Source organism: Indicator indicator, chromosome 19 (genome assembly GCF_027791375.1).
Source record: "Indicator indicator isolate 239-I01 chromosome 19, UM_Iind_1.1, whole genome shotgun sequence".
Classification (NCBI taxonomy): Eukaryota; Metazoa; Chordata; class Aves; order Piciformes; family Indicatoridae; genus Indicator; species Indicator indicator.
In genome coordinates this window covers 17,559,570-17,583,435 of record NC_072028.1, presented here as the reverse complement: position 1 = coordinate 17,583,435, position 23,866 = coordinate 17,559,570, and the positions used below count along the sequence as shown (strand labels likewise).

The following is a 23,866-nucleotide window of genomic DNA, read 5'->3' as shown; positions in this document are numbered from 1 at the left end:
CCATAAAAAATTAAATTAAACTTGTATATATATATTTTAAAACTATGAAACAATTCGGAAAAAGACACAGAAATGTATATATTTATATTACGAAAACAACATTAATGCCTGTACAGGTGTCTTGATTTCATAATTTACTTCAAAGATACTGTATTATCAATTTAAATACAAAAAAAAGCTACATTAAATATACAGAATAAGATTTCATACAAATCTTTCTTCTTTGTGTGTGTGAGGGAGTGTGACACTCGCTTGCTGTTCACTTGGTTAAGACATTGCTGGGCAGTTTCCATCCAGCCATTTCCAATAGACTCTATAAACTTTTGAAGGGGCTGCTGGGAGGGAGGGAAGCTGGTCTTTTTCTGTTTGTTTTTGTTTTTCTTTTGGTAGTGGAAAAATAACTGCCAAAGCAATTTATTATTTCTCTCAATAAATAAAAAAAAATATAAAAGAACAAAACCACAGTCCCAGGAGGGGGTAGGGAGGAGAAGCCGATATTAAATGTTGGACATACCTTTCTTCAGTTCGTAAGGTGAGTCTTTGCAAAGGTCTACTTGGGACTGGCTCCTGATCATTTTAGTGTCTTTAGCCAGGCTCTCGGCTCTGCTGAGGACAGTCTGGTTTAATCCATTGAAGTGGGCGCCGGGCGCGGTGGCAGCGGGGCCACCGGCGGGGTGCCCATGCAGGGCCCCGAAGGAGCCGTAGTTCGTGTAGCCGGGGTAGAACGGCGCCGTGTAGTAGAGCGGCCGCGGCAGGACCGCCCCGTTGGGGAAAGGGCACTGCGCCGGTGGCGAGCGCGGCCGCGGCGGCGAACGCGACGGGCCGCCGCCACCTATCACGGTGGGCCCGGGGGGCGCCGCCTCGCTGCCAGCCTCCTTTGCCTTGTCCGCCGAGGTGGCGATCTCCGCCAGCGACCAGAGCTTGGGCTTGGCGAGGGCCGCTTGCTGCGGCGAGTGGATGACGGAGGCGCCGGTGGCGGCGGGGAGCAGCGGGTGCAGGTCGGTGGCGTGCGGCGGCCCTGCGGCGGCGGAAGGCGGGCGGTATAGTGGGGATTCTTCGCCGCCCGCCGGCGGCAGCCCGCGACCTGCCGGACACGGCCCCAGCGGGGAAGAGCCGGGCGCCTTGGGGGGACCAGGCGGCCCGTCGAGCCGCTCCTCCGCCGGCTCTTTGCAATCCGAGTCGCTGAGGCCGCCCTCGGCCTCCTGGGGGCCGGGGGACTCCTGGAGACGCTCGCAGCCCGGTGCTGCCTTAGGATCCGCCGCTCCTGTGGGGGGATAAGGAGAGGGGTGGGGGGCAGATCGAGGGCTCACCCTGCATCCCCAAACCCGCCCACCCACTGCGCCATCCCTGGTTCTCGTTCGGACCCGCGGCCGCCAGGCCCACAGCGCTGCCCCCCTAGCTCCTCCTGCCCCGGCTGCTCGCTTGGGGGCCCAGGCCGTCCCGCCGTCTCCCCACCGCTCCGCACCGGGCCAGGCCGGGGCAGACCCGAAGACGCAGGCGCGGTAGTCCGACCGAACCCGCTGCTCTACCTGTGTCCGGCGTCCCAGGGTCCCCCTTTTCCTCCAGTTTCTGGGGCTCATCTTCATCGTTTTTCTCCAGGTCGATGTTCTCCTCTTCTTCCTCGTCCTCGCTGCGGTTCCGCGGGGTCCAGGTCATTTTGTTCTCCTTTTTGAGCCGCCGCCGCGCGTTAGCAAACCAGGTGGAGACCTGGGTGAGGGTCATTTTGGTGATGATGGCCAGCATGATCTTCTCGCCCTTGGTGGGGTAGGGGTTTTTCCGGTGCTCGTTGAGCCAGGCCTTGAGAGTGGCCGTAGCGTCCCGCGTCGCGTTCTTGCGGTACGCAGGGTCCCCGTAGGGGTAGGAGCCGAGCGGCGCCGCGTACGGGTGGTACCCCAGGGAGCCGGCCATGCCCGGCGTATGGTCGTAGGGCGAGCCCTGGGGAGAGAGGGGAGAGCGGCCCGGAGGGGCGAGAGGTCAGGCGGCCGCGAGGCGGCAATGACACGGCAAGGGCAGCGCTGGGGCCTGCCCGCCGCCCCTGCCCGGCTTCCCTCCCGCTCCTTCCAGGGACAACGGGTGCAAGGGCCTGAGGGCTCGCCAAGGCCGCGAAGCTTCGGTCCCAGAAGGCCACCGGCCGCCTGCAGCAATCCTGCGCCTCTCACCCAAATGCAGGCACAGATAAGCAAGTGGGCAACGCGGCGCGGGGATGGACAACAACGAGGGGACCCTTCCGCCCCGCGCTGCGATCGCAGTGGGCAACTGGCCGGGCCCGGGCGGTCGGGCTGAGCCGGTCCTCTGCCAGGGCAGGGGAAGGAGACAAAAAATAAATAGGAGAAAATAGGAGAAAAAGAAGATACAAGAGAAACAAGAAAAAAGAGAAGCAATAAAGAAGAAAAGAGAAAAAGGAAGGACAGAAAAAGGAAAGAAAAAACTGTGAAACTCTCACTAGACCCTAAACCGAGTGAACAAGCTGGACAAAACTCTCCGGATTTTGGGAGACATTGAGAAGCCACTGGAGGCGGCCGCAGCGCTGTGGCGGGATGCCCCGGCCCCAGGCCGGACCCGCGGGCGCGCACGGCAGCGCAGTGCCCTGGCCTTTCCCTTCCCGCGCAGCGCCCGCGGAGCAGCTCGCGACCATGGGATTAGAGCTCGGCAATATTTAAGCAGTCTAATTATCGCCGTCCAGGGGAAAGTTGCCCGGGTTTATCGCCCGGATTTCTCTGGCAGCTCTGGGGTTCATTCCCTTTTCAATCACAACTAGATAATTGTTGCGGAATTACGATTGCTGCCATATATATATATATGTATGTGCGTGCATATATATCTCTGTGTGTGTGTGTATATATATATATATATATTTTTTTTTTTTTTTTTTTTTTTTTTTTTTTTTTTTTTTTTTTTTTTTTTTTTGAGGGAATGATTTCGGTCGCTTATGCCCCGTCTGGCCCGGGCCGTTCTGCGGCTCCCCCCGCGCCCGGCCCTGCCCGCTGCTGCCGCCAGCAACAGTGTGCGGCAGCACAGGGCGGCGATGCGGGAAAGTTGGGCGGCGAGGTGGAGAGCCGTGTTCCCTTTTGTCCCCAGTATTTCAAAAAGAAAATCTGAACAAAAAGGAGGCCCGGGGGGGGAGGTGGGGGGAGGGTGGCAGGCTCCCGCGGGATGCCGCCGTGCCCGGCGCGGTGCCGACTGCGCGGAGCTGCTCTTACCACGTAGGAAGTGAAGGCGGCGGCGGCGGCGGCGGCCGGGTCGGTGCCGTACTGGAGGTGGGAGTTGTAACCCGGGGAAGGGGCAGTAAACGCGGTAGATCCGGCATAAGGGGAAAAAGCGGAGCCCGAAGAAGATCGCCCAAGTTCATCGGTCCTGGGTCCGGAGATCACGCTGGTGCTGTACGCCGGGCAGGAGTAGAGAGCCAAGGACGCTGACGGCTGGTACAAGTAACCCTGAGGATACGACATGGCCAGGCGCACACATATACCCGGGAGCCCAAGGCGCCTGGAGGGAGCCGCCGCGCTGCCGGGCTGGGGCCGCTGCGGCCGGGGCTTCGCGGGCGCCTCTCCGCCCTCGCCAGCTGGGCAGCGGCGGCACCTTGCTTTGCGCCGGGGCTGCTGCTCCGCGCTCGCCTGCAGCCTGGCACCGTTTCCTCCTTTTTCTCACCCCTCCCGCTTCCCCCTCTCTCTCTCTCTCTTTTTTTTTTTTTTCTCCTTCCCTTGCTCGCTCTCTTTCTCTCCCCCTTGCACTGGGGGGGCTATTTTTCCCCCCCTTCCTCCTCGCTCTCGCTTTCCGAAGGGTCCTGCCAAGATGCTAAGTTGGAAATTGCAGCTCCTGACGCCTTCTGCGCGGCCCGGCGAGGCTCCTCCTTCGTGGGGTGTTGTCAGTGGAAGGACTGGCAGGACCCCGCTGGGCTGCAGCGGCCGGGCCCAACCAGCGGGAGGGCTCCGCGCTTCCCTCGGCCCTCCCCAGCGCTCAGAGGCTCAAGTGCGCCGGCTCCTGGATTGCAGTCACCTCCGAGCCATTTAAGATCAGCTCCAACTTTCTGCATGTGCTAAATACCGTGCGGAGCCGCTCAGCGCCGGAATGCAAGCCAATCAGTATATGAAAAAAAAAATAGATATTTAATAAGATTTATTAGCCACCCCGCTCCCCCTCTGCGCAGCCACCCCTCCTCTTGCACTCTACCCCCTGCCCCTCCCTCCTCTTAATCACTGGAGGTGGAATATACGGGCGGGGTGTGATGGTGTTAGTTTTCTAAACAAAAAAGCCGATTTTCGGCGGGGAAGTGCCGCGCCACAGCCCAGACAAGGCCGGCAGCACAGAGATGCGCGGCCGGTAGCGCCTTCGGGCCGGGGGCTGCGGCGGTGCCGGCCCGCTGCCGGACCTGTTGCGACAGCTATGCGAGCGGAGCTGCGGCGAGGGGATCCCCGAAGCGCGGCACTGCGTCTTGGCGAGGAGTGGAACTTGGTTTCGCAGAGGGCTCGGGGGGCCGTGAGCGTGCCGGGTGGGGTTGAGTCTTTCCCAGTGCCGTTTCTGGGAGAAGGGGAATCCGGAGGAGGGGGATGGCAGCGGGGGCGGAGATGGGTCTGCAGCAATCGTTCGGTGCAAGGGTTTGCCCGCGGATTTGAAGAGTGCACCACATATCTTCCCCCCTCTCCGGCTCGTAAAAGGGTCGAAGCGAAAGCAGATTAGAACCATATGAACCGGGATAAATCCCCGCCAATCATGAGATGTAATCTCCTTTGATTCCACCAGATATATTTCCCAACAGGAACATATCCCGATTTATTCACTTCTCGCTTTTTTGTCCTCAGCGGCTGAGGCAAGGAGCTGCTCTCGCGGCCGCGGACCCTGTCCCCCGCCGCGGCTCCGCGCCCCTGGACACTCCGAACCCACCGTGCCTTTACCGGAGGTGGGACGGTTTAATTAGATATATTTTATTTATTGGTTTAATCTTGTAATTTTTGGATCGCTAAGTCCTAATTTTCCTCGCCGCTGTCCCCAGCGGGACGAACGCAGAGACGCGAGGAGGAGATGAGTGTTTTAAAACGGGCAGTCGGAGGCAGGAGCTCCCCGAGTCGCCGAAGAGGCGATGTCGACGCCGCCCCACTCACTCCCTTTTTCCCCCTCTCTGGGATTCAGTCTCGGCGGCAGCGTTCACAGTCCTCCAGCCGAAAGGCAAGGCACAAGCTGAGCCTTCGCGACCAGCCCAGCTGCGGGGCTGGGCTGGGGGCGGCATGGCCTCGGTGAGATGGGACGGGGCAGGCAGAGAGCGCTTTCCCCGGTGTCTTGGGGCGGGGTTATAGCCGGACCGAGACCCGGGAGCAGCGGGGCTGGTGCGGCTCACACTACACTACCCAGCAAGCTGTGTTCCCGCCAGAACCGCCTCCGCCCCTCCCAGCGAGTGGTTGGCTATCCTTCCACGGGCGATGGGCCCTCCCCTTTTGCCATTGGCCGGAGTAGCTGTCCCTTAGTGCGGGGAGGAGAGGGTGTGGAGGGGCGCTGGCACGGCGGAGCGGGTGCTGGGGAGTCCGGAGGCGGCGCTGGTAGGGCTGCGCGTGGAGGCGCTACGGGCCGAGGTGGTCACTGCCTCCCGACCGGGTTCACCTCACCTCACCTCACCTCACCTCACCTCGGCTCAGCTTTGGTTGTGGCGGCTGTGGGCTGGCGCAGGGCCGCTCCGGCCGGCAAGGTGAAGCGGGGCGAGGCGAGGTGGGGGATCGGGGCGGTGATATCTTCCGCCGAACGGCAGGGCTAGTGCCTGGGCTGCCCTGCCGCGCCGGGGCGCCCCCTGTTGGGCGGGCCTCGGCGCTGCAGTGAGCCGACGGTGGCCGTGCGGCTGCCCGGGCCCCACGCTGCGCCGTTTCGGGGTCTTTCCGCGCCGGGCCGGAGGGCGCTGAGGGGTCCCACAGTAAGGTGGAGACTACAGGAGCGGCGTACGGAAGCCAGGCGAGGTGAGGTGGGTCTAGGCACCTTACCCGGTGCCGTTGTGAAGCAGCGCCGTGTCTGGCGGCTCCCTCCTTTCGCTTCTTTCACCCCCAGACTTCCTTCCTTCCCTCACACCCCCCCCCCCCCCCCTTTTTTTTTAAATGAATGTTTCTGTTTTATTTCATTTTTTTACGTGGTAGTGTCTGGTGGTCCGTCTTTTTGAAACACACGTGGGGTGCAGCCCCCGGTGCCCGATGCGGGCTCGCAACACTCTTACATGCTCAATCCACACAGGTGTGCACTTTCATCAGTTTTCAGCGGCACAGTGTCATTGCTGTTTGTCCCTTGGTTAATTTCAGCTACCGCTCTCATGCACCGCGTTTCTTTTGCTGCTCAAAAGCGCTTCTGTCATAATCCTCCGAGAATACCCCTTGTTCGAGGAGTGAGATATCATCTGGTCAAGTTTTATACATTTAAGAATCATTTTATATGTGAGCAGAATAAGTAGCTTCTTTTCCTTGCCCATTTCTTTGTAGGGAGAAGCTGAAGTTTGAATCATCTTCCCATGGCATCTTTTTTTTGAGCAAGAGGTAAGGTTAATGTCATGTAAAATTACCCTTTTTATTTCTGATGTTCTACTAATCTTGCTTCTGTAGGCATACATCTTGGAAAGTGTGGTGAGTTCATGCATACTTTCATGTGTCGCAACATAATACCAGAGCTGATTAATAAACGGTAGTGATAGGACGCCTGTGCCATCAGGACTGTAAGTGCCTATCAAACCGACACTCTCACTACATTATGCTGCTGTTATAGCCTTTGCAGTTTTAAAAGAATGAGAGACAATTCTTCAAGATATTGAAACGTTTAGTTTATAGTTCTATTGCTGTGGTTGTCACCTTCACTTATATCACATTTGAAACCAGTTTCTTAAGGATGTCTCTATTTTCTGCTTTATTTGCACATTGATAGCTCACTGAATGACTAGTCACAGCAACTTCTTCCTCCAGTAGAAGCGTATCAAAATGTGAAAGCCTAAGATTAATCTGCTTTGCAGGAATTTTTAGCTCTTTGATTAAAGAGAAATAAGTTTGTTCAAGACTGTTGTTTATGTAGTTCTATCAGTTTCATTAACAAATGTGGGGTTTGAGGATACATTTGCTGTTTCATTTTTATTGAAGGTATGTGCATTTGGAGGTATGGATAAGTTCTTGGTATCAGTTATTTGTCTGTTTTGCAGTTGCTAGTGAAATGATTTAAGTGTAATTGATATTAGAGTTCTGTACTTTATATATTTTTATCCTAATTTCTTGGAAGGTAAGCAGTTTATGTAATAGAAGAAACATTTACCATTACTTCTTCCTTTCCAGGCTGGCTGTATGCTCTTCACCACTTTATTTAAATTACGGTTTGTGAATTTAAATTTGGGTTGTATCAGTAAATAATTAAACTCACCGTTTTTATAGCCTTCAGTAGACTGTGTAAAATGGTTTTTACTTACTTTAGTAGTCGGAGCCCAATAAGGGTTTTGACATAAGGAGAGCTTGGGTTTCAGGTGACTGCATGAAATGTGGTGACCCAAAATATAGCAGTATTTGAACCTGTGTATTTATTTTTCTGCACTGTTTTCATTTGCATCATTTCTTTTAGAACGTGCAAATACATGTAATATAGCATAAAATAGCTTAATAAATTATGGACATATAACAGAGATGAACCATGAATACTTTCTTTCCATGAGGGGAAAAAGAGGCAGAGTGATTTTGAAAATAACAACAAACTGTATTTTAAAAGTACAGCTCTCAGTAGGCATTAACTGTAAGTGGTTTGGTTGCAGGTAGTTTGTAGTGGATGGAGTTTAACTTGAGTATCTTGGGTATGATACACCTTAATTACTTTAATAGCTACTTTCTGTGGAAACTTTAAAATGTAAGGATCCTGCTTTTATTGCAGTCTTTAAAGATCTAATCATTCTTGTGTGTGTCTGAGATGTAAAACTTAGTGCAAGGAGAGGCAACAGATTGGTTCCGTCAGACGGTTTTGTTGGAGTTTTTTTGAGGGTACTTAAAAGATTATGATGGATAAGGCTGTCTTGCCAAGGAATGCCGACACAGGTGTTCATCATTATCTTAATTAAGATCCTGAGAAAATGTCATCTTTCGGCATGAATTATGAAGGGAGATGCATTAGGAGATCATTTCAACTGGTTTGTTCTTTTCACAGGGGTAGATGAGAAGGAGGCTGTTTCCTCAAAACCTTTTTGATATTTCTTTATCAGAGTACCTGACCTTAGATACTTACTGAGTAATCTGTTTCTCCACTTCAGTGTGTGACTGTATTACCAAGAGATCTGAATGTGATGTGAAAGGCAATCATGTTTTAAACCCCTCACATAATGACAATAGTAATAATATTCCTCTCCCAGATACTCTGTTCTGTTTAAAGCTGGCCATATGAGCAAAATACTAAGACTCAGAGGTGGTGGAAATTGCTGCTGGAAACATCTGCAGAGAGATGTTTTATACAGTGCATTTAAAAATACTAAGAACTCATACTAATAACAGCAAAATAAATAGATGTGGCTTTTTATCTTTTTAATTAAGCAATGACAAGAAAAAGTTTTGCTTTTCTCACCTTTCGCTACCATGGAAGTCAAACTAATTAGTGTGCCAAGAGGAGGGAGGGGCTTGTGGTTTTTTTGTGTTAAATCAATGCATTATTAGCTGAGCAAGAGGTAAAAAACAATGTATCTGAAACACTGGCCGAAGCATCCGCAGTAAAACTTAGGAGTGCTTTCTGCAGATACTGTTACTGCTGGCTTCCCCAGGATGAAATGCTGGGAGTTACAGTGTTAGTACTTCCTCTGGCAGTGCTGGTGTTTGGTGTCTCTTAGCTCAGGGGAATGACCTTGGGAAGAGCTCAGCAAGACTCAAGGGAGTCTTCTCTGTTTCTTCTGCCTGTGCTTTGCCCAAGACTCTGCTTGTTAGCACTCTCTGTGTTGGTGGTCCGAGCCTGAGGTGTAAACTCGTGAACATCTACAATAACTCTCCTCTTCTGTGCCCAGCAGTTGGCTATCAGGTAACTTTGCTAAACTTTTGTTTGTTGCCTAGCCTTTCTATGTAAAATCACTTCTTCTCAGCTTAAAGAAACCTGATGATCAGTCTCAGACCTTTTGTGAATTGCATCACCAAACCTGGTTAGTCTGTGGAATAAAACCATACACACAAGTGCAGCTGGCAGCCTTTTAAGCAGGTATTATATTGAACATAACTCCAAAGATCTTGACAGTATCATGGGAGAATCTGAAACTACATTTCAGTTTCATGTGATTAACTTAAATGGCACGATTTGCTTGAATTTGTGGACTAAAGAATGTCTTTAGAGTTTATTTTAGTTACAGTTCCATGAGCATATGCAGAAAATGGGCTCTCCTAAATGGTTAACTTTAGTGGAAAAAATGAAAAGCTGCTTTCTTTCATGTCTAAACAAGTTTAGACTTCAAGCAAGCCACGCTTCAAGCAAGCCACATCTACTGGTAGTTGGTTCCTTATTGTGAAAGAAGGATGGCTGTGGCTCCCTGTGCTGTTTTATGGGACATGAATGTGCCTGTAGCTTTCCATACAACGGCAAATTCCCTTTTGAGTGCAGGTGCTACAGTGTGGTGGAAGCTCCTGTAGCTGAAATCTGACTTCCAGTGTGGGTGTTGGAGGTGGGTGACTTCAATCGCAGGGTTATGTTCAAAAGGGTTTGTGTTTTGTCTACTTTACACACATAGATTTGCAGTCCTTAGGACCAGTATTTGCAAGGGCTCAACTTTGCCTCTCTGAGGAGGCACATAAAGCCAGGCAGCCTTTCTAGCCTTATAACCAAATAATTCTCTCTAACAGTTTATCGTTTCTGATTTTCTCCTCCTTAATGTGGATAATGCAGGTGCAAGCTATTCTTGAAGCTATTTTCTGCAGATTAAAGTTAATGTAGTGGTAGAGACAGAATTTTTCTTAATTTTTTTTTTTAAATATATATAAATGACTGGTGTGGGCAAAAAAAAAGTGCCTGTTGGACCTTTCAAAGTGAATGTGGATCATCATAGCAGAGAGTTTACTATGCTAATAAACTACTCCTACTCTTCCCGAAGGAAATGCATCATCCTGAGCTCTTTTTTCATTTTTCACTAGCAGAGCAAAAGCTAGCATTTTCTTTTCATAAGCACATCTTTTCCACAGCATCTGCAGATCAAGAACCCAGCTTCTACTTCTGAAAAATTCTCTGCTGACATCTACAGAACTTTTCATGCCCTTCAGATTTAATTTTATATGGAATAATGCATGGTATAGTACGGAGGTTTTCTGTTTTCAATTAAGCTGTATTAGGTAACTATGCTCTTCTTTCATATCCTGTAGCAAAGTATCAATATCCAGATGGCAGTGTGCTGGGAAGCAGTAGCTACAGGTTTGGCTGCTACTGTAAAGCCAAGAACTAACATTTCAGCCTGTGTGATAAATAAAACTGAGGTTGTGACTCTTGGCGTATTGGAGTTGCACTAAATAATGCTACAGTGCTGTTTATTACTGATTTCATTGGATAATATGCAGCTATAAAACCTGCTTGAAGCTTTTATTAAGAATACTCTGTTATTACAGAAAGGTGCTTTCAACTTCTTTATGATATTGATGGTGCAAGAAATACTTTGTGCTAACTTCCTGGCTGTTGTCTAGGGAGGGACTTAACCCTTTCCCAGCTGCTATAGGCATTAGGTTCCATGAATGTCTCCTGGGAAGAGGACAGCTCTGTAGAGCCTGGGTTTCAGAAGTTATTTTTAAGTTTGTTTGGGTTTTTTTTTTGTTTTGTTTTTTTTGGTGGGGGGGGGTGGTTGTTTTTTCCCTCTTTGCCTTAAGTCTCTTTCAGTATTTAATTTCTCCTTTGGTTCAAATTCAGCAGATATTCTCTGTGGGTATATACTGTGCTACTCTGTTCCAAAGTAAAAGTTAAACTGAAGTCACTCAGAGATAGCTGCCTAGAAGAGACTGCAAAATGACTGATGAACTTTTGTACTGGTTGAGAAGGTGAAGACTTGGTTGTAGGGAAGGGACTAGAGTTTTGAATCCTGGGCTATTTTCTCTTTCAGCTTCTGGACCATCCTATGATCTTTTTTCTTTCTTTCTTTTTTTTTTTTTTCCTAATGTAAACACTGTGTCTCTGTTTTCCTAACTGGTACCTTCTGCTTTTCTCAGAAGTGTTCAGATTTAAATTGGTGTCCGTACTCCTATAATTTCTTAGACTGTTGTGCTTTTAAACAGAAGCAAGTTGTTAGTGCTATTACTGATTCATTAGCTAAATGCCATTAAATTTGCATATTCCACAGGTCTTTGAATTTCCATAGGCACCTGCTTGTGGTGGAAAAAACGCAGAACTAAACACATCCAGTGGGAGGTGGTGCCTAACACAGTGTCTGTGGGATTTAACAAACATGCTGGATCAACGGGTGGGGAAACCCTTGCGTTGCTCAGTCTGTCGCCCTTTGACTGTAAGGGAAACCTGTCTAAATTAGAGACATGTACTATCTTTTTGTTTCATTTCCCTGGTCTCCATGTGTCCTTTTTTTTGGCCTTTAGAGAATGCACCCAAGAGCAGAAGAAGAGAGATCCATCATGGTAATGGTGGAAATTAATCCAGCAGTCCATCCAACCCCATACCTGCCTGAGTACAGCAACAGTCCTCACACAAAGCCAAATGCATCTTGGCTTGCAGCTCTTTTTAACCATGTTAAGTCATATCCAGAGGTAAGTAGTTTGCTTTGTGTATGTCCTGATTGGTTAAGTGAGGCCTTACAGCAGTGGCACTTTGTTTCTGGTGCTTGGTTCTGTCTCTAACATAATGCACTGTTAACGTTTTCAGATGCCTCAGCTTTAGTTCCTGTTTCTGTAACAAAGATCATGTGGTGCAGATGACAAACATTGTCACAAATGTTTCCTTTTTTCTGTTTGTTCTCTCCAGATGAGCTCAGTGAGACTGGTCTAAACAATACTAAAGAAAGGAAGAACACAACTGAAAGGCAAGAGCAGGATTCTTCTTCTTTCTGTAGCACCCCAAATGTGAAGGCTATTAACACAGAGGTTAGTAAATCAGCACATTAGATAAAGCAGTAATAATAGTGTAATATTAGTGATATTTTATGATGTAATATTGCACTGCTTTCTTGTTTGGTGGTCATGTGGAGCTGCATTAAATAAATGAACATATACTTGTGGCTTAAATGAACATCATGCACGAGAGCCGTAAATTGTGAAGGTGAGTGCTAGAGGAAATGCTACTAGCTTTTGTGAAGTCTTTTCTTTTTACAGCTCTTCCCATAACCTGTAGTTCATTGTTTCTTGAGAAAGGATGAAATGAAGAAAAATTTCATTTTTTTAGCTGCATTTTCATTCAAGAAATTGCAGCTAGTTGCAACTCCTTGACCAGAAAGACTTTACAGTCCTCTTAGCTGTTACAGCATCTTAATGCTTTGTCCTGCAGAAAATAGCACTTGTTTTGCTGACTGTGGACTCTCTGTAAGAATCTGCAGTGCTGCAGTGTGCTGTCTTTTCTTCTTGGGGCTTCGTGTGTCAGGGAGCAGTTGTGAAATGTCTGCTGTGGTGCAGCCCTCTGTGACCTCTTGCATCCAAGGATGGAATTTGTGAATTTCTTTCTCTGAGAGCTCCCTCCTGAGTGCAATAGTTCTCAAATATTGCAAGAAAAGATCTGACAGTGTTGTCTGGGAGATGTGACTGACTTAATTATTATTAACATTTATTAAGTGCCTTACAATGGAGAGGAAGAGTCATTGCCTTCATTTTTACAAATGGGAGAATTGGCATGTAGGAAGAATGGATCTCTTCTATCTTCTGTGCCTCTTGACCCACCTAATGATGTGATTGTCACGAGAAATAACAACCTGGCTCAGGGGAGTGGCGCTGAGGAGAGCTGCCGACACATTCAGCATGGTGCATGGCTTCTCCCTCCCAGAAGGGCTAATGCAGTAAGCAGAGTCTTCCCTCAGCCAGTGTCAACTGGCCAGTGAGGAGACGTAAACCAGCTGATGAGCCTCAGGCTCTCTCCATCCGATAGCTTCGTTATAGATCTCATGCAGGGAAAAATGAGGTACTGCAGGTCATTTCTAGGAGCTACTCTTGTTTTTAGCGATTGCTCACCCTCAGCCTGCTTCTTCCCATAATAGAGTGGCCTTTTCCCAGGATAAACTGATTACTTCACAGCTGGCATTTGCAGTTTTCCTACATTTAGTTAGTCTCTAAGGCAGTAACTGTTTTGGTTTTTGGGTTGTTTTTTTGTTTTGTTTTTTTTACTAAGACTTTAGTTTCTCCTTTTTGTAATAGTTTATTTTGCTTAGAAAGAGAATGTATCCAGCTGCTACAAACAATAGCAGTTTTGATGTGTATCAATAGAGAGTTAGAGATGTGTGCTTTCTGTGTAGAAGATAGAGACTTAAAGCCTGCTTTAAAGGAAAGCAAACCTTGGAGAGGTTTGCTTAGATGTACAATATGCCCTATTCTTTCACTTTTAAAAGCAGCATTAGGAGATTTTTAAAATTTGTTTTTTAAGAAAAGAGAAAATTCCATCTTTTTGATTGCTTTTTTTTTTTTTCTTCTCCCCCCCTTCCTTAGTATCACAGTTGTGATTATAAATATTCAGAAATACGAGTTGGTAAGGTTAATGTGATTAAAATGAATATGTGATAACAGGCTCTGCACATTAAAGATTAAGAGCTCAAATTATAGACTCCCGAGTGAAACACTCCATGAGCATTTTTGAATTCTGTTTTTGCAGGAAATGCAGGCTTAGGCCCAGGAGTGCAGTTGCACAACAATTTCATCCTGTCTGCTGCTTTTTGGTTGTGCCTGCTCTGCACAGTGGTCTCTCTGAATGCTGTAGTGTCAGGGTGAAAATGTAGTCTGGGGTGAGGTGGGAGGACAAATGAGGAAATAATTTCAGTCTGAACATTAGAATTACTCTATAAAATAGATTAGTTTTACACAAATTATTCACGTTTACGAAGATCAGTTTATAGCATTTTGACTGCACAGTAGTTAATTCTTTGTGCATAAATTGATCCTTTATACAAATGTAATTCCGTATACAACAGTTAATCTCTGAGTGCAAGTTGAAAATATGTTAGCAATTAATTTATTTAGGTTTTGACTTTTCCCCCTGTACTCTGCGGTGGTTCCCTACACCGAAGTTGAGTTGGTGTGTGCTTAATGAAAATTAGATGTGAAATTTAATATGTAAAAGACAAAGAAGCATTGATGTTCTTATTGCTCTTAGCAAAACAAAGGTACCCCGGACAATTCTCCTTTCTTGATATCTTGAGAATTTGATGTGTAATTGTTACAAGCCATTTGAAGCAATCAAAACTTGAAAAAAAAATTTAGAGATAGTACCAGATTCTATTGCTTAGCTTTTGTGAAGCCTACTTCTGTTTTAAAATGCTTTGCATGTTGAGAAGCTGGTTTATAGATCATCTTCCATTGAGAAAAGCAAAGCATTGTGGACTCTGGTGGAGAGACAAGCCTAGCTGTTGAGATTTGCTAATGTTGCAACCCTTTAAATAAAGTGCTTGTTTACATAACAGCAATGGCATTTCTCCTCCTCTTCCTTGTGGTTTTGTCCAACTAGATGTTATGAGTGGCAGTTGCAGTGACTGCTAAGTGTTTAAATGATGACACCATTATGTGAAGTGATTTTGAAATGAGAGATTCCAGCCAAGAATTACATCTGCTCTCATCTCCTTCAAATCAGACTCTCTGGCTGTGCAGATTATGATTGATTTGTTTGTGACAGATTGCAGGAAACAGTCATTGATTTTTCAATATTTTACCTTAAAATTATTTACAGTTGTAACCAAGGGGAGGTATTTCCATGGGCTGTCAGCCCCTGAAAGACTGGGATAATATTCCCTGCTCCCTGACAAGACAAATTACCCGTAATGAGTGCAGTAGCTGAAGGGTATACTTTTATTTTAAAATATGTCAATAACCCCAGTGACTAAACGAATATTGATTCAGCATAATGAAGCCTGAGTAATGTGAAAATGAGCTCTTCAAGGAGCATGGTAAAGACTTTTCAGCTTGTAGCAAGAAGCTTTTCATTCTTTGCTGTTAGGTAGTTGAAATGTGCAGTCTTAAACAAGTCATCCTTAAACAGTAGTAATATATGGAATAATGTAACAAAAGAATTTGGGTTTTCTTCTCTCTCTTTCTTTTTTCTTTCTTTTTTTTTTCCCCTCCCCAAGTTGTTTCTTCAGTGCATTTCAGCAGATCAGATGGTATAAAGAGAAAAATGCAAGTTATCCAGCATAGCAATAGAATTACTATTGGTGTTAATGTCTTTTGCAATAATATTCTTCAGACAGCCTAATGGCATTTTAAAAATGGATTCCGCATATATAGGCATGGAAATGTATCTAAATAAACTGTAGATTTAATTTCATATTATTGACTTCTTGGACATATTGATGTGCATTCTGTGCAATCAGTCTAATATTCTTGTCCTTTAACAATTGAGAAGAACTGGTTTATGAGAACCCAGATATGCTGTGTATCAAAACTTAGTTACCATAGTGCACATTTTTCTTGCCTGTGCCTTGTAACCCTGCGTGTTTCTTACCAAATGAGAATTCTCAAGCAGTAATTCATTTAAATTACAGTAATTTATGCAGTGCCATAGGTGTGGTGTGGAAAAGCATCTAATAGATTAATACGGATGTACTTCAGTTGTTCAGGGTAAGGATTAGATTAAAGACCGTGTTGAGGTACAATTTTTTTTTTTAACATTAAAAATATTGAACGCTAAAAAAACCCCTATAATCTGAAAGGATCAATTTGTCATTTGTATTCAAGAGCATTGTGCAACACTGGGAAGGCTCTGCAAATGCACTGGGTGTGAATAGCTGTGTAGTTCAGACACAACACAAAAAGATACTTTCTTGAGGTGTTTGTGTATAATGTGTCAGTTATGAAATAATGTCATAGCTGGAAGCATTTAGTAAGCGTGTTTGGGCAGGAAGGTGATTTTCCTTATTTTCTGAGGGCTGACTTCAATTGCTTCCAACTAGCTTGTGAAAATCTTCAGAAGGATGTTTTCCTATCAGCACACAGGTGATTTTTTTTTTTTTTTCCTCCAAATGTCATTCCTTTAGCACAGCTAGAATGTGTTTCACGAGGCACTTGAGAACCTGTGGCACTGAGAGTTAAATGGCAGCCCTGGAATGTGAGAGGTGTTCTTGTGTTTAATTTATTAATTTTTCAGAAAGATGTGATGTACAGTTGAGTGGGTTACAGCTATAAAGACATGTAGTTTTGAGAGGGTTTGTGTACAGCATCTGGGAGTCACAAGATACTGGGGAATCTTTAACCTCAAATATAGAGCAGAGAATTTGGGACTCCTGGAAATGAAGGTTCAACTGGTTACATTTAACTGCTCAGTGGTATTTTACACGTCCGAAGCTCTTTGCCTGGTCTCTTTGTTTCTGTACCTTTTTCTTTCTTTGGCCAACAGCAGGAGATGGGAAGGGAAGGTCCTCTTTTGGTAGCTTTCCCACAGAAGTGAGGAAGCGAGAGGCTGTTCAGGGCTGGGTGCCAGTTATGCAGACTGAAGGGCAATTAAATGTTTGTTTAAACTACATCTCCTTTTTCTGAGTAGCACCTCATGAGCTCAGTGGTACCAAACTCAATGAAAGGAGACACTGCTGGAGGTACTGCTGACAGCTAAACTGAAGTGGGCTTCGCATGCAAGCCATTGGCTTTTTTCACTTGCAAGACAGGTAACATCTCTTGCTTTGCTGCCTTGCCCAAAGACAAGTTTGCTTATTAAATGCTCGCTGCCTGACATTCTGTTTCAGGCCTGAACTGTGCACTTGGCACATTCTTGGCTGCAGGAAGCTGACAAATGGCTCACAAGCTTTGTGGGTGACACCAGAGATTTCTGGTGATGGTACTTTGGAAACTTTTATTATTCACACATCTCCTTTCAGTGTTAAAACTACTACAATTGCTAGTCGACTTTCAGATGACTATGAAGGAGAAACAAAACCCCCAAACAAACAACAATCCCAGGTCATTAATCAGTTAAAAGTTCTTGTGACATTTAAGATCTCCTAGGAGTAGAACATAAACCCAATTACTGTTCAGTTAGGCAAAAGTAAAAGTGGAAAACACTGAAATGAAGGTCACAGGTAAGAACAGAGTAATCTCCTTTGTGGTGGTGAAGAGGCTGCTGGTAAATCATGTGTGCCTAATGTTTAGGGGTCATATGTCACTTGACGCTTTGGGACTGCAGGTTTTGGCCCATTTCAGTCCATCTCAGGCCTCACATGATAGTGTCTCAGTATGTTCTTGTAGTGGGAAGGTAGCGTGGTGTGACAATTTAGATCTCTATACCTATTTAATTGTTGCATTCCACTATGAGTAAGGTGGTAACCAAGACCAATGGTTGGTCTCTATTTTTTTTTCCCATTTTGTTTTCTGCCTCTATGGTCTCTGCTTTACAAATGAACTATGAACTTGTTTTAGTTGATGGAAGGTATGTGGGAGGGGAGAGAACATGGAAAGGTAGGTGATGGAAATCATGTATACTGGGTAAGCCTCCTCCCCTCTACATTGGTTTGTTTGAAATCCAAGAACTTAATGTATGATGGAACCTGCATCAGAGCAGTCCATAAGTGGGCAGACAGTGTTATGTAGAATTTGCTAATCTAAATGTCATGGTTAGTTGAAACCAATTCTTTGTGCCCTAAACTACACATGCTGAAGTTGTTGTTTCCTTTTGTTTCAATTTATGAGTAAATAATTGCTTTTGTCAAAAGCAATTCTGTGTATGCAGAATATTCACGTTCTTGAAATGATTTAAATATTATGTTCTGAAAGCTTTCATTAACTTGAGTGCCAATATTATCACATAGTCTGGTATGGTGGCATATGGTTTATGGTGAACTGTTAGAAGAAGATAACCCTAAAAAAATGAGGGCGGCCCAAGATGCTTTTTGAGAGTCTTGCCTAACTGCAGTGGTTAAAAAGACTGAGTTAATGCACAGTTAATCTGTGTCTGGAATTATGGAAGCAAGTTGAGAATCACGAATTGACCAGATTATTGATAATTTTCCTTTGTAAATTCTGGGAAAAGATGTTTTATGCTTTAAGGAGGGTCCCCAGCAGCCTTTTTGTTTTGTTAACTCACCTTTTATTATGAAGTGTCATTCCCAAAATGAAGTCATGTTCCTTGGGTTGGTTGCAACAGCTGAGTTACATAAATTCTAAATAATTCAGAGAGGAATAAAAGGTAGGGTGTTTTTTTTTTTTGTTTGTCATTTGAATCTTTATCATTCGCACCTTTCATTCTAGCTATGGCATCATTTGGGTTCATTGGGTATGATGATTGCACTGACCTGTCACACTTATTTTGATGTCGCTTCGAAGGACCATATGCTCTATCCTCATCATGAAAAAGATGCAGATTGCTAACCAGAGAGACAACTATGTTCTTGTAGGGATGAAGATCCTTGCTTCCTGTTGTCACACCAGTAGGTGTACAGCTGCAGTACAGTAGAAGAATGTGTCTGTTCCATTGGTGCAGTGATTAAACAGCACCGTAATCTAGAGAAAGGTGGAAAAAAGGGCAAAACCCATTTGCATCAAGGTGTTGTATGGCAACAAATGCTCAGCTGTCACTGAGGGCCAGTTGGTGTGAGGAACCTGGCACATGGAAGATAGGAAAGATTAAAGCCAGCTAGAAATCTGCCAAGGTAGAGATGTGCCATGGAGACTTTAGTGTGGGAATACATTTAATTACTTCATATGTTGGAAGCGGGGTTGCCATGCACAGAACCTTCTGGGGATGCATAGGAGTAAGTCTGGTTATGCAAGGCTCGGGTCTTTCTTTGCCCAATCCATGCCCTCTTTTCCTTTAGAGGAACTGCTTGTTTAGCCAAATGAAACCTTGGGTAATGTTTTTGGGGAAAACACACAGTTGTAGCTTTCCCCTTTGTTAATTCTGTTCTAACTGTTGTGTCTGATCCTCACTTATTTGGGAGTATGTGGACAAGTGCTACGTTTTCCAGAAGTTACAGATAAATCTGCCATGTTTCCATCAACCATGTCCCATAAGTGTCTTATGTCTGATTGCTACTGGCTAATGCACTGAACTGGTGTCTGTACTTGGTGGGCAACAGGACCTTTGTGTGCATTATGATAGCGTGCAACCACTACAATATTTGCATGGTACAAGGTGTAACTATAGCAGCAAGATTTTTATGAAGTAGATGGTCTGTTGTGCTCATGCCAATTAAGTGCAGGGTGGTGAAATGCAGTAACTAGAAGCCATAAATGTGAATGATAACTGTTTGCAAAATTGTTTCTTTTCTAGATCCTGCCATCAATGACTGAGCTTCCCTGAAATCTTATCAGTTACTGCCCAGATGAGAAGGATAACAGGAAGGAGGAGTGCTTAAGTGGTTTTAATGACAGTTAATTTCATCTGTTTATCAAATGACAGGTTTTTTTTTCCCTCAAAACTCAATTGTTATGACTAGATGCTTTTAGAAATCATGTTTGTAAAATAAAACTGACAATTTTTAGGCTACAAAGAACTATTGTATCTTTCTGTATAGCGTTGTCGTTATGCTAAACCGCTGGAAAGTCTTTATTTTTTAAGTAATTTAACTTGCATACTTCATTCATTTATTTGAATGTCTGTTGAGTGCCATGTGAAAAGTTTCTTGCCAGAGTTTTTATTCAATGGAATAGTTATTCTTACAATGCTCAATTTATTATTGTCTAAATTACTGTTGCCTTAGCCTGCTGCAAAACTGATTCTTTTTAGTAATTCTTAAACAAATAAGGCATGAATGAGGTTTTGTCCCTTCCTGTTTTGATCAGCATATTTTTCCTTTCAGTGACAGTGTCTTCAGCTTTCAGAATGACAGTATTATAAAGAAAGGTGCTTTGCTATTTTTTTTCCCTCCCTTTTCTTTTTTCCAGCAGAAGAATGTCTTTTGTGCAATGATTTTTTTTTTTAAACATGTGCACTGCCAAGACGCAATTACAGGAAGGAGAGACAGAAGCTGTTGGGAATGTCATGTTATGCCAAATTAAGAATTATTAGCTCTTACTTTCTTTGCAATCTCTTTGACTAGAACTTGGCCTACTGCATCTAGCTTATACTTTGACTCTAGTGGAACTAATGTGTCCTTGGAGTAGCATTTTAGAGTAACTTCAGATTCGTGTTTTTTTCACAAGTCTGCTTTAAACTGCTGGGATTAACTTCAGAGAAGGCAAGAGATACAGCCTCCTTTGTCAGCAGCTGTGCTAGTTAAAGGAGGAGGCTTCCTGCACGCTTGCTTGCTTGCTCTCTCCCAGAGGTTATTGCCCCTGCTAGGGAAATGAACTCAACTGTTTCCCTGAGCACACCCAGGCTTATTGCAGCCGAAGTTAATCGTGTTATCAAATACTGGTTAACTAGCACCCTGGGTTGTTTTGATGAAAGGGCAGAGAGTGCACAGACAGCATATCTGGGAAGGGTGGTGTGTTGACAAGAGGGTTCTTGAGCTGTTGGTGGTGTAGTCTTTTTGGCAGGTGTAGTTACAACTCTAAGATTGGTAAAAATGAGATGTGTTAGAAAGCTGTGCAGTTCTGTTGTGTGATACTCACGTTTTGGGGACATACTGAATAATATAAAACAAAGCTGTGCTCTTGGACTTAACTCCTTGTGCGTGCCACTGTGAGTGGAAAGAGATAGTGGAGAGAGACATGACAGGACATCTACTTAAGGAAAATGTGTCTGATCGAGGTGCATGAATCATACAAATGTTTCCATCATCTAGAGAACATGCTGTTGTGCTTTACTCAAAGAGACTTCCTCAACTAAGAGGTGCCTCAGGAAAACTGTTTTTGTCACGAGATGCTCAGGGCTGCCTGAAGTGAAGAGGGGAGAACATTTGCAGCAGGAGCAGGCAACCAAGCCACTGCTGCTTCTCTGTCCAGTGTTGCGTCAGCAGATACTGGAATGAGTCTGGTGAGGCATCCAGGCTCTTGATGTCCTCTGTGCCAAAATGAGAGCAGTATGGATGGTCTGTAGGTAGTGGAAGGCATGCTGAGGAAAAACAGTGCACTGAACAGCTCCTTTAGCACTGACCCTTCTTCCCAGAAGACTGTGGAATGTAGGTACTGTCTCACAGGTGACTTGGACATACAAAGAACAAGGGGATTTTGGCTCCACCAGGAACCTGAGAATAGCAGTTCTGCTTGTATCTCCTATTGGGGCACTGCTAGATGAAAGGAACTTGGTTCAGTCACAGAAAAGACTGAACCTCCAGCTCAGCTAGCATTGCATCAGTGTCTTTTAACTGGCCCTGTGCTAAAGAATGAGGAAGTATGCACTGACCTCATGTGCTGTATGTGAGGGAAGAAAACAATGTGCATCTGCAAAGGAACTGGTGTGTAAAGGGAAGGTGCTGCATCGCAGGCAAAGAAGCCCTTGCCCTGTCTGGTTGATCCTCAGCAGCACTACATATCGCAGCATCTTCAGACTAGACTAGAGCATCTGCTGTTCTCTGAACTGTGTGTCTGAAAGAGCAGTGTGAAGAGATGAGGCATGGTGATGATGAGGTTACAAAGAGATTTGAAAATGTGGACATTCCAAATATGCTAATATTGTAGAATTCTATGTAAAAAAAAAAAAAAAAAAAGTAGATATATATGACGGAGTGTGAAATCTATTGCTTTTCTGCCAAGTTCTGGGTTGACTTCACTAGCTACTGCTGTGTGTTGATGTGCTCTTAAGTCAAGCTCTTTCTTATCCTTAGCCTGTACTTGCAGCGTGGTGCTTGGTGTGTGCCGAGTTCAAGGAGGAAAAACACCAACCACATAGTTTCCAAAGTCCTCAACTTGCCCCTGATCCAGTCTCTGCAGCTCTGTGGTGAAGGTGGGTGCGGCTCCAGGTGTGAGAGATGTGCTGGCAGCCTGGGGAGTTCTCAGCATCTCTGCCAAGTTCAGAAGTGATGTACCTTTTCCAAAGGACTGTCAGATATCTCCCCTGACCATCATCTAAGGGGATGTGAGCCTCCACAGATCTTTGAGAAAGCCATAATTCATGTAATTCTTTTATCTTAATATGGACCATTGCAGCATTGAGGTTAATGTATTTAATGAAATGCTTGTGATTGCCTAACAATCTGCCTGCTGAAATGGGAATGCAAAGTTAAACTGGTACTGCAAAACAATATGTCTTTTTGCAGAACTGTCATGGATATTTTATGCTGATGAGTAAACTTTTATGTCCAAGCACTTAAAATGATCAAAAACTATAGTTATGACTGTCCTAGTGTTTATGTAGCACTAAAAAGAAAAAACAACTTCAGAGCAGACAGTTTTTAGGGTTTTTTTTTTTTTCTTTTCTTATAAATACTCCAAATAATAGGTTGGTTTCAACTAGACTTCCTGGCTCTCCGGTGATTGCTGCATTTGGTATGAATCTATCAGGATCCCAAGCATAATCATATGTTTATTATTATTATAAATACATGATTTTTGTGTATGTTCTCCACAAATATGTTAGACAAAACATAGTTTACCTTCTTAACTGGTACTCTATGGTTACTTTCTAACTCCTTTACCTTCAGTTCAAACTGAATAAAATGTGCATTCCTGAAGATAATCTTTACATCTGTCATGTGACAGTTGATTTTTACATCACTGTTTTCATACTCCAGACACAGCAAAACATTTTCAAGGCAGTATGTGTTGACAATATACAGAGATAAACATCAGTTAATGACAAACTCTAAGGTGCAAACTTTTAATAAGAGCAATGAATCATTAGAAATTATTAGAAAGGGATTTTCTGCCTTTTGAATAAGAAATGTTTTTATAGAGGTATGTGCTTGAACAAATGGCTGGGTGGGGTGTAGAAATCTTGGGGCTTTTGCTACACCTGGGGTCAGACTGTATCATCTTAGATGTGCTTTTGTCTTGGAAGGGAGGAAGTGTAACAAATATCTTCACAACATAGCAGCTTCCCCTGAAAAGTTACTTTCTTTTTAAAAAGAGATCAGGGTGCGGGGCATCACTTAACTAGTATGCAAGGTTCCTGTCTTCTAAGGCTGTACCTTTAAGATCTTTTATCTGGTTGCTTGGTTCTGAGGGTTGTTGCCTTTCATTGGCTTTAGGTGAGTTTTTATTCATCCATCCTCCCCCCTGCCAAATTAATGAAACAGCACACAAATGTTATTTTTTTCCAGAGCAAATGTCTTTTGCAGAGTGTATGCTTATAGAGGGTGTAATGTTGCCTTGCTGCTAGTAATAATTATTAGGTTTAAAATAATCTGACAGCATCCTGCTGGGTATAAATTAGGTTTGTTCTCTACTCAGATTAGTTAGCTGGCACCCATTCACTAGCATGTTACAAAAAAGTGATGGTGAGTTGATCGCATCCAGTTATCTGCCTTTTTTCTTTTTAATGGGCTTTTTGTTGCTGTGCTGTCACTAAAACTGAAATAAATATGTGCAGATTGTACATTTCCAAGTCCTTCACAGCCTGGGGACATGATGTTGGCTCTCCTCTACCGCGAAAAGGCTTGGGGGCATGTGTGTTTGGAGAAAGGGAGAGGCTGTCTGCACTTGGATTTCTGAATCCTATGCACCCTTGTTTTTGGCTAATGGGGATGTTCTCTTCTCTGTGGCAAGCAGTATGTTACTACTGAAGTCCAAAATGCCAGGTATAATTAGCTCATGGGTTTAATTAGATGATGGTGTTTTTTAACTTGTATGTACTAGCCTATTTGCATGCAGAAGAACATATCTTACCTGTGAAGAATGCTGTGTGAATCACAAAAAGCAGAAAAATTATTCAAATTTATGTGCTAGTGTGTAAGATTTAAAAAATAACTGTGAGGTCTTTATTTCTTGGT

At 44.7% G+C, this 23,866-nt stretch overlaps 1 protein-coding gene across 2 annotated transcripts; it reads right to left on the bottom strand.

Moving 5' to 3' along the window:
* Nucleotides 1-497: 497 nt before the first annotated feature.
* IRX5 (iroquois homeobox 5) lies at nucleotides 498-3,455 on the bottom strand. Of its 2 annotated transcripts, none has more exons than XM_054389745.1 (3): nucleotides 3,201-3,455; nucleotides 1,530-1,935; nucleotides 498-1,264 (listed from the first exon to the last, which is right to left on the bottom strand). In XM_054389745.1, exons 1-3 carry the CDS (start codon nucleotides 3,447-3,449, stop codon nucleotides 498-500), a joined length of 1,422 nt encoding a protein of 473 aa, XP_054245720.1. In that variant the 5' UTR covers nucleotides 3,450-3,455. The 2 variants fall into 2 exon arrangements, with proteins under 2 accessions (XP_054245720.1, XP_054245719.1); XM_054389744.1 differs by having other exon boundaries at nucleotides 498-1,261; nucleotides 3,201-3,449.
* Nucleotides 3,456-23,866: the final 20,411 nt, after the last annotated feature.

What these genes read in the sequence shown, in the direction of transcription:
- IRX5 (XM_054389745.1), bottom strand. Translation starts at nt 3,449, where the DNA reads ATGTCGTATCCTCAGGGTTACTTGTACCAGCCGTCAGCGTCCTTGGCT. An exon ending in CCGCCTTCACTTCCTACGTG is followed by an intron (nt 1,936 to 3,200) that starts GTAAGAGCAGCT and finishes CTCTCTCCCCAG; the next exon opens with GGCTCGCCCTACGACCATAC. An exon ending in CCCTGGGACGCCGGACACAG is followed by an intron (nt 1,265 to 1,529) that starts GTAGAGCAGCGG and finishes ATCCCCCCACAG; the next exon opens with GAGCGGCGGATCCTAAGGCA.